General features: G+C 40.3%; 3 protein-coding genes across 4 annotated transcripts; all 3 read left to right on the forward strand.

Moving 5' to 3' along the window:
* Window positions 1–1,484: 1,484 nt before the first annotated feature.
* On the forward strand, window positions 1,485–7,283 carry arhgef3l (Rho guanine nucleotide exchange factor (GEF) 3, like). The gene is made up of 13 exons (XM_026368053.1): window positions 1,485–1,704; window positions 2,083–2,131; window positions 2,250–2,300; window positions 2,881–2,937; window positions 3,091–3,198; window positions 3,286–3,444; window positions 3,774–3,836; window positions 3,990–4,086; window positions 4,601–4,677; window positions 4,856–5,113; window positions 5,685–5,855; window positions 6,159–6,351; window positions 6,732–7,283. The coding sequence occupies exons 1-13, from the start codon at window positions 1,667–1,669 to the stop codon at window positions 6,977–6,979; spliced, it is 1,569 nt and encodes a 522-aa protein (XP_026223838.1). The 5' UTR covers window positions 1,485–1,666; the 3' UTR covers window positions 6,980–7,283.
* Window positions 7,284–7,558: 275 nt separating this feature from the next.
* On the forward strand, window positions 7,559–12,559 carry usp21 (ubiquitin specific peptidase 21). Its single transcript, XM_026368061.1, has 12 exons — window positions 7,559–7,569; window positions 7,826–8,093; window positions 8,566–8,622; window positions 8,731–8,848; window positions 8,952–9,066; window positions 9,203–9,322; window positions 9,411–9,475; window positions 9,588–9,775; window positions 10,596–10,674; window positions 10,772–10,879; window positions 11,360–11,474; window positions 11,575–12,559. Exons 2-12 carry the CDS (start codon window positions 7,938–7,940, stop codon window positions 11,663–11,665), a joined length of 1,212 nt encoding a protein of 403 aa, XP_026223846.1. The 5' UTR covers window positions 7,559–7,569; window positions 7,826–7,937; the 3' UTR covers window positions 11,666–12,559.
* Window positions 12,560–12,809: 250 nt separating this feature from the next.
* On the forward strand, window positions 12,810–16,314 carry LOC113167461 (rho-related GTP-binding protein RhoA-C-like). Of its 2 annotated transcripts, none has more exons than XM_026368090.2 (5): window positions 12,810–12,886; window positions 13,465–13,620; window positions 14,043–14,163; window positions 14,290–14,420; window positions 14,514–16,314. In XM_026368090.2, the coding sequence occupies exons 2-5, from the start codon at window positions 13,465–13,467 to the stop codon at window positions 14,685–14,687; spliced, it is 582 nt and encodes a 193-aa protein (XP_026223875.1). In that variant the 5' UTR covers window positions 12,810–12,886; the 3' UTR covers window positions 14,688–16,314. The 2 variants fall into 2 exon arrangements, with proteins under 2 accessions (XP_026223875.1, XP_026223876.1); XM_026368091.2 differs by having other exon boundaries at window positions 12,813–12,882; window positions 13,463–13,620.
* The last annotated feature ends 108 nt before the right edge of the window (window positions 16,315–16,422 follow it).

The following is a 16,422-nucleotide window of genomic DNA, read 5'->3' on the forward strand; positions in this document are numbered from 1 at the left end:
TTTTTTTTTTTTTTAAGGCCTGTGGTTTGTGTAACCTGTGCCTGAGTGTACATAGCCCCAGTAAGCTGACTTAAGGATACCTGTAAGTGTGTGTTAGTCCAGTTGGTGCTCAGCTGTGCGAATAGGGTTGTCAGTGGAGGAAGAGAGCATGTATACTGGATCTCCTGATGTCTCTCGGTAGCAGAACCTCTCCACTCCACTCAGTTTAATTCTAAGCCTTAGTATTCTCTCGGTACTGCATAGCCCCACTAGTGTCCCTTTAAAACATCCTGGCACTGTTGCTTACTTCAGCACTAAATGAGAGATCTTTTAATCCATTCAGCTGACTCCCCTCCAATCTACTTGCTCTCTACCTCCCCCCAACTCCTCTCACAGATCTGGGGTTTTTGTTTTATTTTTTTATTATTTTCAACCCACAATAAATAAAGTTCCGCTAAGAATCCTAAATATAGCAAGAATCAATTTTGCCGTATCACTGCCCTTAATTCTGAGAGCCCAAATTTAAAATCCTAGAAGCACCTGAAGACACAGTTTAAATCGGAGTTAACTGCCTCTCCTGGCTGGAAACAAAGTACCTTGCACTGTCACAGTAAGACCCCAGGCCGGTTTCAGGCTCTCCTACACCCACCTCATCCAGCACTGTGGCATTGGAGGGGCACTTGCACATGACATCATTTTTCTCTTTATCCTCTGTTTCATGTTTATTTTCTATTTTATTTTTTGTTTGGGCGGGGGGGGGCTAAGTTTTGACTCTCACACACAATGTAGATCATAAACTGTCTTCTTTCTACTTAAACTCCAAATGACATTACATTACAGTATGAGCAAGGCATTGAGATGTATCTTGAAATGGGAGCACTTAGTGTGATAGTGAATAAACATGTCAAAACAAACCTGAATTGGTGTGTTGTTTCTTCTCTTTTCTCATGTGTTTAAAAATGTTGTTCTGATTAAATTCAATTTCTATTTTTGTGCATGAATCAAGCAAAACGTTGAAAGCATCAGATAGTCTTGTTTTCCTGTCAGACCTGCTTCTGGGTTTCATCAGAAGTTTCGTTATTGAGCATATCCGGGAAGCACGACCTGAATCAGCTAAACTGACTACCGATAAACTTAAGATGAAAAGTTGTTAAACTGTGTGTGTGTATGTATGTGTGTATATATATATATATATATGTGTGTGTGTGTGTATGTATATATATATGTGTGTATATATGTGTGTGTGCACTACACACAAATTTTGTATGTGTAAAGTTTTGCACAGTGCCAAAATGATTTTGATTTTGCACATGTACCTCATTCATAAGGGTGCTTCATAAAGTTTGTCTCATGCAGCAGTTGTTCTGCAGAGTCTTCTGTTTTTTAGCTGCAAAGCAGTTTGATCATCCAGTTGACAGATTTGAGTAATAAACTTGAAGAAGCATTTTGAAGCCTCCTCCCTGAGCTGAGCGGATACATGAATATGTGCAACTCTAAAGGATGTGGTCGGGTGTGAGATGAGGAAGAAAGTGAGGAGGAAGAAGTGCACTGAACTCTGACGAGCTCCCTGCAAACAAGGCACTTTGTGTTACTGAAACGGACGAGACTGGAATAAATTTGGAGTATTTCAATGTTTCTCTTTTTGAGAAGGTCCCACGTTTCTGTGATGATGCTTTGAAGACTAAAGATGGAAGTGGAGGAGACTGGTGAAACAAGGACTTCCTGGTACGGTAACATTTTACATTCAACGTTACATGTCCTCGCCTGGTGCCTCATGCTTTAGTCTAATAAGTGCTCAGAGCTGATACATGAAATATTTAAAATATATATGTTTTGCTGTGTTGGTGCGTGAGTGATATTTGAACTTAACATATCTGGCATGATGGTAACAAGAAACAGCCCTTTAATATTAATGTTCAGTACTCACTGAAAACTGAAATTGGAATAAAGTTGTAAACCTATTAGTTTATTAATTGTATAACTAGAGATTCAAACAAATCCTACAAGTGTCATCTAGGCGTCCAATTAGGATCCCACTGGGCTGCTCATGGTTTTACTGTATGGATGTTTGCTTCATGCACACTAAAGGTTTGTCTGTCTTAGGTATGTGGCACCAGGAGAGACACACACTGTCCCCTGTGACCATGCTGGGGTAAGTCACACCATCTGTCTTATTTCTTTCACCTAATGCTTCCTGTCTAAAACCTGTGTTAACATTCATCCTAAAAAAACACAAGCAAACTCACTTTCTTATACATTTCTGCTTTTAGAAGAAGAGAAAACAAGATTCGGCCCCTGAACCTGTGATTAGGATCATAGAGGTGAGTGAGATCTGACTTCAAACTCTGTTCCAGCCTCTCTTCTTCATCTTCTTGTCTCTCACAGTGCCTGTCGGTAACTAGCGGAAGTTAGTCAAACCTTACCTTTGCGACCACAATCTTGAATGCAGAGCTGGCTCGGTGACAGTCTGCACAGCCACAGGAGCTCTCTGAGTGCACAAACCTTTAAATCTTGGTAATATAACGTCTCGTCACATTTTAATCACTGTTATTTTCCGTTTTGTTTTTTTTTTAAGTTTTCTAACTTTTATGTATATTGTCATGCACATTTACATTTTGTTTTCTGCTGCTTTTTGAGTGCATCTCATTGGGTGACTACCCTGAGAATACAGCTGATGTGGTTAGTGTGGCAGAAACAGGCAGACATCTTGTATTTTACTACACAGGCACAGTTTCAACCTTCTTCCTCTTTGAAAGTGTCACACAGGAAATGAGAGATGTGCACCATGCAACATCTCAGCCCTCTCAACATCTCTCTTTTTCCACTTTCCTGAACTCCCTCATGTCTCTCTCAAGTTAACCCCTAACGTATTCTGTTATGTTTCCTGCTGTGTTTTGTCAGGATGACGAGGAAGAGGAGGAGGGTGAACTGGTGTCTGATCACATGAAAGATTCAGAGGTGATGTGTTCCTCTTTTGCAGCTGCCAGATGTGTGGTTAGGTGTTTTTAAAGTCCTCTGATGTGCAGCTAGCAACAGTATGATGAATGATGTCCCTGATTAGACTGTGATACGTGTTTTTTTTTACACATTTTAACACTGATTTCATTGTAGGAGCCCAGTAATAAACGGGTAAAACCTGTGGCAAAGTCCAATAGCCTAACAGGTGTCATAACCCCAGTGAAGACCCCTGCTCTGAAACGCATTGGCCAGTCCATTTCGGTAATGGTGCACAAACACAGTGACGTACTAGTTTCAGTACAAAGTGACCTACTAATGACTGCATCCACTACTCTTCTCCTTTCACAGCGGTCTATCAGTTTTCGCACAGAGGCTCGACCTTTGCCCCCTGCTCCCATACGGTCTCGCACGAAGGCCTCGTCGTTTCCACGCCGGCGCAACAGCCAGTGCTGGAGTGACACAGTGGAAAGTCATGACCTCACTGCGAAGGAAATCAAACGTCAAGAGGTGTGAGGGGCAGCCGTCTAAGTTTAGTTGAAACTGCAATAGCTAAAGTGTCTGCCAGTGTATTTTATGTAAGGTTTTATTAAGGGCATGTGGGTAAAGCTGCGGTTGTAGAGTGGGGGTGTTGACTAGTATCTAGTCTTCATTTCTGTGAAGCTGTTCTACATGAGGATTATGAAAGAGGATGTGAGCTGGCACTAGAAGCTCAACTTCCTTTTTTGAACAATCAGCTGTGAGAGCTCCTGCTGCGTGTCTGTGTATTTAACAACCCATGTCAGTGTGTGTCCACGTGTCGAATCATCAGGTTAAATTAGATTTGTCACTTGGTCTAGGTGATCTACGAGCTAACCCAGGGAGAGAGACAACTTATTGAGGACCTCAGTCTGGTTAAAAAGGTACTTATCCACGAAACACTCCCACCTGAATATATTATCGACTACATTCAAAGAAAATCTCTAAGAATTCTTTGTCCCACTTTGCCAGACCACCTTCTGCACCTCATTTGGTTTGTTCTTCTCCTTTGCCTTCCACTCTGTGTGTGCTGCTAGGTATACTATGAGCCCATGCTGAAGTTGGACATCATGACAGAGAGTGAGCTGGGACAGATCTTTGGGACTCTGGACTCTCTCATTCCTCTCCATGAAGGTACATCTTTCTTTGACTCATATGATCTATTTATTGTCCAAATTAATTGTTACAAACAAACGAGGGATTCCACTTTCAACTGCTACATCAGTAACCTGGTCTATCTACTGATTCTATCAACTTATAGTGTATTATAAACATCCATTCAATGTTGTATGTCCTGCTTAGAAATATATAAAAAATAATACAAAATAATGTGCTTGCATTGGGTTAATAGTGGCACACAACTGAAAATCAATTGAAGCATTTGATGTGTAAGTTTGCCTCCACTTGTCCTATGGTGATGTACAAAGTATTAATATTGAAAAATCTTAAAGTTAATATCAGGATATTAACGTAATGACATCGTCCAGCCAAATGCAAGTTACAGCCCAATGCATTTGCTTATGCTCTGACTGATGTAATGTCTTTTTTCAGATATAGGAAGTTGGATGACTTCATCGTTTTAGTTTAATGAGATGTTGTTTTTGAGTTGTAGTAACACTGTTTATGTTTTCTGTTTTTTTTATGTCAGATCTTCTGAGCCGTCTTGAGCGGCTGAAGGGATCAGAGAAGACAGTTGGAGAGGTGGGGCCTACTCTGATGAACTGGGTGAGTGTCTCCATGGAAACCTTTGAGAGAGAAGAAGAAAAGGTGTACAACCCACCTTCACTCTCTCCATGTCCTGTGTTTATTACATTATGCTGTTCTTTGTCAGCACGTACAGAGTACTACATCTACGCCTAATCTTGCCTCATCGCCTTCGCTTCTCCCCTCTTCCTGTCTGCAGTTTCCTTGCCTAGAGGCCTATGTTACATACTGCTGTAACCAGGTGGGGGCCAAAGCCCTGTTAGATCAGAAAAAGCAAGAGAAACGAGTGGAGCACTTCCTGCGCCTGTGTCAGGAGTCTTCGTTCAGTAGGAAACTGGACCTGTGGAACTTCCTGGATCTACCACGAAGCCGTTTGGTCAAATACCCCCTGTTGCTGAAAGAGATACAGAAGTGCACACCTCCAGATCACCCTGATGAGGACACATTACCTGACGCTGTGAGTTGGTGTCTTACATGTTCGTATGTGACGTGTCTCAGGCTGCTGGGATACAAGGCTGTAAAATGCACGAGACAGGCCTGCCGAGTTCACAGTTTCCATGGTTATAACAAATGCTAATTTGTTCAGCAGAAAGTAAATTATGAAACTTTCTTTCGTGTTTCTGCGAGGGTGGACGTGCAAGACATGTCAATTAAATTTGGATTAATATTCCCTTCTTAAATGAAAGGTACTTTTCACATTAGCACCTCCGAGACAAGAGATAATTTATCAAACATGAACTTTACCAGGCAGTGATCCAGTGACGTGTCAGTATTATTCTAAAAACACTATCATGTCATGTTCAACTCTGGTTTGTCATTATTTTATGAGACAAGACCCAGTGAATGGGAAATGGGAGTCTGTTTTCATTTTAAGATGCCCGCAGTCTTTTAACCTGACATTTGCTCGGCTTCCATTTGAAACTGAATGCCACTAAACTAAACCTGCTACATGAAAACTTCACTTGCATTTTGCTTTAATGTGTATGTTTTTGTTTTTTTTTAAATGTGGAAAACTCTGTTCTGCTTAGCTGGAGTTGATTCAGAGCATCGTGGCAGAGGTGAATAAGAAAACAGGGGAGGCTGAGTGTCAGTTCTACAGGCGGGGTCTCACCTACCTTGAAGAGAGCCAGAGAGCACCTGAGATCCAGCAGTCGCGCTTCCTCTACTGCCACGGAGAACTCAAGAACAACAAGGGTCAGGTAGCGGCTCGCTGTTATCTTTGTTTACTTTGATTTGTTTGTGTTTTAGTCTTCCAAGACACTAGTGGTGGTTCCTTATATTTAGGCTGCTGACCTTAGTTCTTTTCTGGCCCAGTGGATATTTTGATCTTAATCCCTAGAAACACATTACCTTGTATTTTGTGGTGGTGATAAAGATGTTACTATAAGATCTCAATCATAGGCACTCTTCTCTTACTTTGAACAGATCTGTTTCAATATAGTAAATATTCTAATAAAGCCACATTTCTCACTACACATATATATGTCTGTATTACCCGGCAGCGGCTGCATGTATTCCTCTTTGAGCTGGCCATGGTGCTGACCAGACCTGGGGAAGGCAGAGAGGGAGCTCAGGTGTTTCAAGTGTACAGACAGCCCCTGCCCAATGCCTTGTTAAATCTGGAGGAGATCCCCGATGGGGAGGCTGGTGGAGGGAGCACCTTTAGAGGAGCCTTCACTGGAGGAAACGATAAAGGTACATATCAATGTTGTATTAGTTGCTAACCAATAGGAACTAAGTGGTTTTAAAAGAGAACAGTAAACTGAATGAATTGTGAAGTTTTAACCATCAAATTGATGATAATTTACCTAAATAATTACTTAATTATCAAAATTATTGTTAACTAATGATGCTTTTCCACTGTATTATTACTTTGATAGGGTAAATATAATCTGTAGTAGTAATCATTTTTATTTCTGGTTTATTTACACCTTATATTTGCTGCAGGAGTTAAATATAGGCTACAACTAAGTCTATAGTTTGAGAAAAAGCCAAGCCACAAAACCCCACTATTTCAAGTGAATGTGCTTCGCTGAACTTCCTATTTTGTCGTCCTCTGTCTCACCGTCTCCCAGTGAAGAACTGTTTCCGTGTGAGCAGCAGAGGGCGCCCCAAGGCTCACTCCCACAGCCTGCAGGCCAATGACTCCTTCAGCAAGCAGCAGTGGATTACCTGTCTACGCCAAGCCATTGTCCAGTCGCGAGACAGGACAGCTCAGACCAGCCAGTCACAGCTCTCTCCTCACTCTGATCCCGCCCTGTATCACATGGCAGAGCTCAGCCTCAGCTCGGACACAGAAATGGCAGACCATACCAGCCGCTGACTGTCAGCACTGATCACCTGGAGGCCCGGGGACTCTGTTTAGATGTGTACATTGACATTGGACAAAATAAATGAGACTGTTCGCGATGTGAAAGATGAATGTGTTTAGACACACACCTGCATAGAAATGCTCTTTTCTTGCTCGCTCTGATGTATTGTGTGATTGTGGTGAGACGTACTGTACAGCTTAGGAACAGGATTACTGAATGTGACGTGAACATGTCAAATGTTTACCACTGTTGTTGTTATGATTGTTTGTTTGTTTGTTGTTGTTGTTGTTTTTTAATAAACTGACATAAAGTTAACTGGGGTATTTGTGGAAAAGTACATAAAGATGACTCTAAGTATAGCCAACAAGATCCAAAGAGAAAAAGATTAGAGATGATTATCCACCCTCCCTCTCTCCTTCTTTCTCTCTCTCTGTCCAACACCGGTGACAGGGCAGGGGAGAGAGGTAGACTTTCAGTTCTTGCCTACAGACACACAGTGAAATAGTAGACATACCCTTATACATTTTTAACAGCTCAGCAGGTGATGGGAACAGTTTGGTGGGGACAGTTTGTCCACAGATAAGAGCGGCCAAGTGATCAGGTAAGTCCAAACTACTCTGTCTGTTTTGCTAATGCTCTAATATTGTTTGGCAGTAATTGTTAGATAAATACATGTAGAAGATTTTACCCTTCACCTGCCCTGAACAGCAATGACAGTGTAGATTTGGCCTTGATTACCCTTTACAATACAGTGCTTTATGACGCTATGACTGTGACTTTGAGTCAGTGTGGTCAAACTAAGGATTTACCTTTAGGGGATCTTTATTCACAAATGAACCCTGATCTTTCTCCCTCAGCTGTGAATGAGAAAACAGTTTGGCGTGCAAACCGCATCCCTTTGGGAAAACCCTTCCACCTGACTCAGGATCCCTTCTGGGAAACACTAGTGAGGTTTACCACTAAAATAGGATGCCTGGAGCCAGTGGTGTCAACGTGGAAGGGTCCTGCGAGGCCCTGTGTCGTACCCTGGTGTCTCAGAACGGCCTCCAGAGAGAGACGGCTGACATCTCCCAGTCTGTTCTCTACACCTCACTGATGGGCCTGCTTCTGGTCGCTGACAACGAGGTGTGTACAGCAAACACAGCATCTGCAAATCTTAATTTTATCCTCCAGTCTTTTGTTAGTTTGACCTTAAAGTGGGATTTATGGGACAAACATAAACACAGACAGAGAAACCGTGTGAAGGAATTAATCAATGTGGAGTACACATACACACACACGTGTTTAACCACCTGTCAGCACTCCTCGGTCTCTAATAGGATGAGTCCTTTAGGATGACCTCCTTTTAGCCTCTCTTGTTATGCTAATGAGATAAGAAAGCTAAATCTGTCCTATCAATGTAATACACACTGCCTTGGTGGTGTTAAGGAGGACAGACAGTTGTACAGACTCAGCCAGGGGTCAAATAGTAGGACGTGTGCTTTTAGATACGTGTATTTTTGTACGTCACATTAACAGACAGCTGCTTAGTGTTTTGACGGATGTCACAGGTCTTCAGTTCTGGTTTGCAGCTTCCTGTGCTCTTTTTGTTTTACAGAAAGAGCAGCTCACCTTAGGAAGTGGAAGAGTCGGACTTAGAAACGTAGGAAACACTGTAAGTTTATTGTGATGCAGGATAGAGTCTGTAAAAAGAATTAACTCCAGAATTAGCTGAATAAATATTTGCATCAGCATACTTTCCACTTTACTGTCTCCAACCCAGTGTTTCCTGAACGCAATAGTCCAGTGTTTGTCTCACACACATGGCCTACGAGACTACTGCCTCCTCAGGTCCTACAGGCATGAGAAGTTCTCCAAAGAGGAGCCAAAGCTAATGGAAGGTACAGTCCTTCCTCCCGAGTTTCTCTCCTCGTCACGCTCCTCCTTACTCATTATGGTTTTTGCCATTGACTTATTGCTCCTTGCCTTGACTTGCTGTTCCAGCTTTCGCTCAGGTGCTGTCGGGCCTGTGGGATGTAAATGAAGGAGACACCGTTGTAAATGCAAGACAGTTTTACAATATTTTTAAAGAAGTGGTGCCTTACTTTACTGGTTACAGGTAAGAAAATCAATGATGTCATAAATTATGTAATAATGGCTGCTGCTGGTTGTATTAGATAGGTGTACTATCAAACTTAGAAACATGCTTAGTATAGTTCCTTGTGAAATATTTTATGTCTATGTGTTTAACTAAGTCAACAGGATGCTCAGGAGTTTCTCAGGTTCCTGTTGGACAAGCTGCACACAGAAATCAACCGCAGGCCCAACATTCGTCGAATGATGAAGGAGACTGACCAGAAATATGCCAGATTTAGGTGCGAAAAACATTCTTTCTTAGAAACATTAGTGTTCTTCACGTGACCACGTTTTATTTGATCTTTTTCGCGTGCTATGCTCCCTTAGACTGTCAGAAGAGGCAGCTGCCATGTGGAAGAAGCACTTGGAAAGGGATGACAGCAGAATCGTCGGTAAGGAGAGCAAGAGCAATCCAGTCGTAGTCATCCATCAGCTGCATTTGCAATAAAGCTCAGACACCACTGATATTTATTACCAATATCAACCCTGTGACCCTTGTGACAGACCTGTTCTCAGGCCAGCTGAGGAGCTCATTGCATTGCTCAGTATGCTCGCACTACTCCAACACATTCGATGTGTTCTGTGATCTGTCGCTGCCTATCCCCAAGAGGAGTTCTGCAGGGGAGGTAACCCTCAGAGAGTGCCTCGACCTCTTCTCTCAGGAAGAGAAACTCGACAAGGAGAATTCACCTGTAAGTAAAATAAGCAAACAAACAAAACAATGGATCATATTATATAAATGTGTCTCTCTCTTTATGGTGAAAGGTGAATGACTGACAGTATGAGGTGTGAATGACTTAGTCCATATCAGTATTTTTCATCCATCCATAAACCATATGTTTTAGTTAATGACCCAGTGCACCTAATCCCCCCAAGGAAGTTCAGCCAGACCGTGGATCAACTGCCCCTCTTCAGTTTTATTTTATATATCTCTCTATTTCTTTTTTGTTTGTTTTTTTTAGTGCCCAGAAACTGAATTAAGACTTTAAATTAGCTTCTTTTTCACTCCCTCTCTGTCCTCATTGTCCTCTCCCTCATGCTGCTCAGGTTACAAACTTTCCCTAGAGTGTACTCACCTCCTTTTCTGTGATGGTGATGAAGGGCTGTTTGTTTATTACAGTGTAAAACGTATTATTGCCTGATAAATAAAGCACTGCTTGACAATTGGTCCTTGAAAGACTCTCAAATATTTTATTTCTCTGTAACTATGAATATGAAACTATTACAAATTAACTAAGCACCAGCGAAATAAAATTGTAACTGAGGGTTTTTTATTTATTTCTTCTCCAATTTGAAACTCTTCCAACCTTGGCAGAAATTTCTATGCGCGTTTAGGACCCCGTCATTTATAAGAAGAATAGATTTGACGAACTGTTAGTTACAAATGATGCTATTTAGGAATTATGAATTAGTAGCATTGCTACCAACATTACAGTGATTAATAGATGGAGACAGAGTATTTATGTTTAAGAAATGTAAAGATGTGTGCACATTTGTTCCTATATTTTCCAGATGTGTGAGCGGTGTAACAGGCACACAGAGTGCACCAAGCGACTGTCCATCCAGAGGTTCCCCCAGGTCATTGTAATACGTATCCTTGGCAACAAGTTTTTCTCACTCTACTAATATTATTAATAAATGGTGTTTATGTGAAGGAACTTGTGATGATGCTTAACAGTCTCATTCAGATCTGAATCGTTTCACAACCTCACGGTGGTCCATAAGTAAAAGCACAGTGTATGTGTCCTTCCCCCTCACTAACCTGGACCTTGGACCCTACGGACCTGTCGACTGTGGTAACACTACCAAACTTTTCTATAACTTTATCCTTTTACATGTCTTATTTATTTCTCCAAGCGTGCATTGTGTCATTTGTGCTTGGTTTGCACCGTTTGTGTTACTGTGTCATTCCATTTGCTCAGGAAAAATTTAAGTTAAAAGGTTTTAATAATATAGTTTTTAAAGGCCTGTTCTGTTGCATTTTAAGTGGTGACTGAAAACACAAGAGTCATGAGGAGAAACAGATCTGAATATGTTGCAATTAAAAGGACTCTTGAACCAAGGATGTTATAGTTTTATGGCATAATGAACCACCAGAACAATGAAGTGCCAATGAATAGCTTGTCTGCTATTTTGTAAATTACTTTCCTGGGTCTTTGATCGGGACAAATAAAGACATGTTCTTACAACAGGAAGATTAAAACATGAAAAACTGACACAATATAGTTCTGAGGAACAGAATAATTAATTTGTCATATTTATCTATGTCTCCAAAGGCCCAGTTTTGTACGATTTATATGCAATATGTAACCATGCTGGAACAGTGAACATGGGCCATTACACAGCCTGCTGTTTAGATGAAAATGGTTGGTGCTTCTACAATGATTGCAGGTAAGACTCAGTCTATACTCACATCATTTATCATTATCTGTTATGTCAATATAAATGTGCAGTTATTTCTCTTGATCACCCTCAATCTATTCACCTACAGTGTGACTCCAGTGTCAGAGAACCAGCTTCAGACCAATCAAGCCTATGTGCTGTTCTACCAGCGCAACAGCACCACCACCATCAGGAAATAGACCTCAGACTGGCTGAGTCAAGCAGCCAATCAGAGCAACTTTACCTCCAGTGACCATAGAAACAAATAGAAGCAGCAGTGCTGTAACTCTGGCATCTATGAACGTCGCCATCCCAGTGAGCGTTCCCTCAAATAAACTCGAAGAAAGAGAAAAGAGAAACTGTGTTCACTCTGAGGGTAGTTGAAGAGATCACATTCTCTCTTAAATCATAGAGACCCAATGAGAGATCTGAGATACTGTAGCTCAGACAGACTGTATCCTTAACTGTGTTGGTTGTTATGCAGGAGTGAGAGAGTGCTGTACTTGCACATGATGCAGATCTGTTTTGTAAGCATCATGACTCATGCTTGCTAACATAACCCTTATAAGAGAAATAAATCTTGGGTGGAATAGAAATTAAAGCAACATTATCTGTCTCACTTTCTGAGATAGGATTTGTTCTAATTCTCTGACTGTATTCTAAGTGACAGTTATGTGGAAATGTACTTTAATTTAACATGTAAATATCTGTGTCATGTTGTCTTTTTTTAAATCTCAGGCTGCCGCCACATGGACAGTTAACTCTGAAACTTGAAAATATTAAAATGGGCTATGGTCTCTCTCTGATTGGATTATAATTTCCTGGTCTTTCCCTGTATACTATGTCTTGTGTACTTCAGTACTGAACATACTGGATTACAGATATTTGTCAATAGTTAATAAAATACCAATAAAAGTCTAAAGATTAAATCTGAACCTTAAATGAAGTTAAGCAGCAAACAAATAATTATTGATTATGTACTTTACAAAGCTAAGTGAAATTGCTGTTACATCAAATTTATGCATTTACAAGTCTCTGCTTCAGTAAATGTACAAAAGTGTCATCTGTTAAATTTACTTAAAGTTTTCCAAAATAAAAGCGCTGTTTTGCAGAAAATCTAACTCTGGGTCTAAATTTTATTATTAATAATAGTTCATTTCTATTATTATTTTCCCTGCAAAACTGTACTTGAGTGCAGCATTTATATGCACTATTGCTACAACGTTTCGCATATTAATAGATGATAATAAGATAATAAAATAACTAACGTAGCTGCATTAATGTTTGACACAGCCTGCATGTAAATAAAGCTGCTGCAGCCTGCTGTCGGGTGACGTAGTTGCGCACATGCGTAAGATCAGGGGGCGGAGTTTACCAGTCGGTCAGGAAGAGGAGAAAAGCGGACAGAGACACATCAAGCGGTAATTTTGTTTAGCCATAGCCTCTAAACTTCAAGCTGGAAACTTCTTATTTCAGTCATAGAGGGACTACAGTAATGTGATTCATGTGGTGGTTGTAGTTTCCGAAAGAATACACTGAATGACAGTAATCCAAATCACGGGAAACACCGTTAGCTTTGCTGCTAGCTACTGTTAGCTGGTTTGACAGGCCCGGACTACACTGCATAGCCGAACAGCAGTAATGGGAGGACGGCACGGAAATGTTCTGTGTTTTACCCTCTGCAACTCGAGGCAGCCTGTCTGTTTGTCTTAAATTTATGTAGTATGTCAGAATGTTTTTAATGTAGCATAAACAAATGTAAATGTATGAGGAGACCGGTCAGTGTTGTCTGAGCGGTTTTTATACCAACCAGCCGTCGTCAATGCAATATAACAAATATTGCATTTGCACCTTATACAGCTTTGAAAGATGTGAAAATCTAATCCACTATGTCTGCATTAGAACAGTACTGATATCGTTTTGTTTGGATGAATAATGGTGGGTAGTGATGGATGATAACTTAAGTATAACCTCGTTGGGGCTCTTTCTTTTCCCTTAGATGGCTGCTATCAGGAAGAAGTTGGTGATAGTTGGGGATGGTGCATGTGGGAAGACCTGTCTGCTTATTGTCTTCAGTAAGGACCAGTTTCCAGAGGTCTATGTTCCCACTGTGTTTGAGAACTATGTGGCAGACATTGAAGTGGATGGGAAACAGGTGAGTACTGTGAGATGCTGTAAATCACTGTCTGCAGACTAGGGTGTGAGGGTCCAAGGGTTCTTGAACACATGGTATGGGTACCTAGGAAAATGAGTAATAGTAGTTTTAACTAAATTCTACTATTTATCACACTGACAAAATTGTTATGTTTTAAGTACTTCCATGTAAAAATGTGTTTAAAAGCATTGAATGTGTGGGAATTATATATATATATATATATATATACACAAAACTGAATAATGAGTTTTCAAAATACTTGATTATTCAGTATACTATTGTCCTCTTTGTCATTTCTGTATTTCAAGAGTACAGTAATCTAACTTGATTACATGGCTCTCTTTACATATTTAACACTACAAACCTCCCATTTTTATTCACGCATTTAACCATTAATATAACTGTCTTTTGTTTTTTTCCAGGTAGAGCTAGCACTTTGGGATACAGCAGGTCAGGAAGACTATGACAGACTGAGGCCTCTCTCCTACCCTGACACTGATGTTATCCTCATGTGTTTCTCTGTAGACAGCCCTGACAGTTTAGGTACTTTCTTTGCAACAATCCTGTATTGTATTGTATTGTATTGTATTGTATTGCACAACTAGTGATTGTGATAGTGAAATATAATATTTTGCTAATTACTGCACTGTATCCTTCCACTCACTGTAGAGAATATTCCAGAAAAGTGGACACCTGAAGTGAAACATTTCTGTCCGAATGTTCCCATCATTCTGGTCGGCAATAAAAAAGATCTGCGCAATGATGAGCACACCAGGCGAGAGCTTGCTAAAATGAAACAGGTCTGTTTTTTTTTGCTCAAAACATGATGATAAATGCACATTTTGCTTTATAAATGTCAAGCTTTAAACTTCCTCTTTGACATGTGTCTCCAGGAACCAGTTAAATATGAAGATGGTAAAGAGATGGCAAACCGCATCAGTGCCTACGGTTACCAAGAGTGTTCTGCCAAAACCAAAGATGGTGTGAGGGAAGTCTTTGAGATGGCAACTAGGGCAGCACTGCAGGCCAAGAAACGTGGCAAGAAGTCCACTTGCCTTCTGTTATAGGCTTCAAGAGAAGAAGAGGGAGCTGCCCTCAGAAACAGAAGGGGACTGCAGTTTCTGATAAGATTTGACATCGGGGAGGTTATATTTGGGAGGGTCCAGAATGGTTTTGCTGACGCTCAATTTCTGATCACCCAATTATTCTCAGCAAATTAAAGCTGGTCTGAAATTATTTGATAGGCTTATACACTTTGGTCCTTTGTCTTTACATTAGAGTGTGTGCCATTTTGCTCATGTCTATCAAAAACTTTCAGATCTATAAACATGTATGGCAAGGGGGGATTGGAGGTTGAGTAGATGTAAATGGGTTCAAATGTGCCATGATAGGAATGACTAGAGAAAATATCCTCATCAGGCCAAAGACAATGGGGACATGAGAAAGAAAGACATAAAAAGACTTAAATAAAAATAGTTTTCAATTAATGTCTAAGTGGATTTTACACAGTATCGCCTACATGTAGTGCCTTGAGAGCAGTGGTCAATAAGAGGAAATTGAGGGGTAGGGATCCATTATTTAGATGGGGTATTATTTTGTCATTTGTAGTATCCATATTTCACATTATGAATGCTTTCTCCCTATCATTGACTTGGTTCCTTCAGGCCCATATTCTGACTCAGGCGCTATGCAGAGGTATGTCTAAAGTAGATTGTATGAGGTATTCTCCCGTACTGAGTTACTTACCTGAACTTACGAATGTGTGTGTATGTGTGTGTGCAGCTGTATGATGGGTTGTTTTCTCCAGTGCAGGTCTGCATGCAGTGAATGTGTGTATATTTGTGCGAGTGTGTATTAACAAATGTGTCTATGTATTGTATGCATGGAAAGGCCTTCTGCATCACTGACCTAACCCCTTGTTTCCATGCCAAAGTTACCCCTGATGTCCACATTGTATGGCTCAGATGGGTAATGGAATTAACAGCTACTCAGAGTGACATAGAAACCTTCACTTTACTGGAAGACATTGTACAATAGCTAGAGGCACAATCAGGTTAAACATGGTATGAGTTTTTAGGACCTTTTTTTGTGTATACCAGAGATTCATTTGATTGTGTTAATCAGTGGGTCAAATCATGAGTGTTGTAGTTGATAAGTTTCCTTCATATGAATGATAGACTTAATACTATAATGTCCATTATGTACTGTATGGCTTGCAAGGCCTTGACATGTTAATGATGTGTATTTCAAGTTTGCCTTTTACTCGACTCTCCCCATCTTTAAGGATATTGTCATTGTACTATAACTTTTTATTGTTGATGTCTCTAATTTTCTTAGTATATTTTAATCCTTTACTTATTCCTGCTGTTATGATCAGCTTATTTCAGTTAAATAATAAATGGTAATTGTAGTATTTTTTCATTTTAATTGAAGGTTAAGCTTGGTGTGAAGCTGGACGATTTTGAGGGTGGGCTGCTAGCAGATTTTTTTTTAAATTTTCTTTTTCTTTTTTTTTTTTTTATACTGTGAAACATTGGGATTTCTGGATTTTTTTTCCAAATAAAGCTGGTATTAGGGTTTTAGTTGTAAGGTATTTGTGTTTTTGATCTATTCATTTCTTAGTAATTACACTTTTACCTGTAATCCTGGCATTACTTTTCCCCCAAATAAAAACACTCATAACCAGACAAACTATCTGATTGTGTCATTTTAATCTCATGAGGATTTCTATAGCAACATATTAGTGTGGGCTTGGCCTGCTTGTCTTGTCCAATCACCGTCCACATTAATGTAGTCGCTCTC

This window comes from Anabas testudineus, chromosome 7, assembly GCF_900324465.2.
Source record: "Anabas testudineus chromosome 7, fAnaTes1.2, whole genome shotgun sequence".
Taxonomy (NCBI): domain Eukaryota; kingdom Metazoa; phylum Chordata; class Actinopteri; order Anabantiformes; family Anabantidae; genus Anabas; species Anabas testudineus.

What these genes read in the sequence shown, in the direction of transcription:
- usp21 (XM_026368061.1), top strand. Translation starts at nt 7,938, where the DNA reads ATGCCTGGAGCCAGTGGTGTCAACGTGGAAGGGTCCTGCGAGGCCCTG. An exon ending in CCTTACTTTACTGGTTACAG is followed by an intron (nt 9,067 to 9,202) that starts GTAAGAAAATCA and finishes TGTTTAACTAAG; the next exon opens with TCAACAGGATGCTCAGGAGT. An exon ending in CTACGGACCTGTCGACTGTG is followed by an intron (nt 10,880 to 11,359) that starts GTAACACTACCA and finishes ATGTCTCCAAAG; the next exon opens with GCCCAGTTTTGTACGATTTA.
- LOC113167461 (XM_026368091.2), top strand. Translation starts at nt 12,813, where the DNA reads ATGCGTAAGATCAGGGGGCGGAGTTTACCAGTCGGTCAGGAAGAGGAG. An exon ending in AGACAGCCCTGACAGTTTAG is followed by an intron (nt 14,164 to 14,289) that starts GTACTTTCTTTG and finishes CACTCACTGTAG; the next exon opens with AGAATATTCCAGAAAAGTGG. An exon ending in AGCTTGCTAAAATGAAACAG is followed by an intron (nt 14,421 to 14,513) that starts GTCTGTTTTTTT and finishes ATGTGTCTCCAG; the next exon opens with GAACCAGTTAAATATGAAGA.
- arhgef3l (XM_026368053.1), top strand. Translation starts at nt 1,667, where the DNA reads ATGGAAGTGGAGGAGACTGGTGAAACAAGGACTTCCTG. An exon ending in TCTCATTCCTCTCCATGAAG is followed by an intron (nt 4,087 to 4,600) that starts GTACATCTTTCT and finishes TTTTTATGTCAG; the next exon opens with ATCTTCTGAGCCGTCTTGAG. An exon ending in AGGACACATTACCTGACGCT is followed by an intron (nt 5,114 to 5,684) that starts GTGAGTTGGTGT and finishes TGTTCTGCTTAG; the next exon opens with CTGGAGTTGATTCAGAGCAT.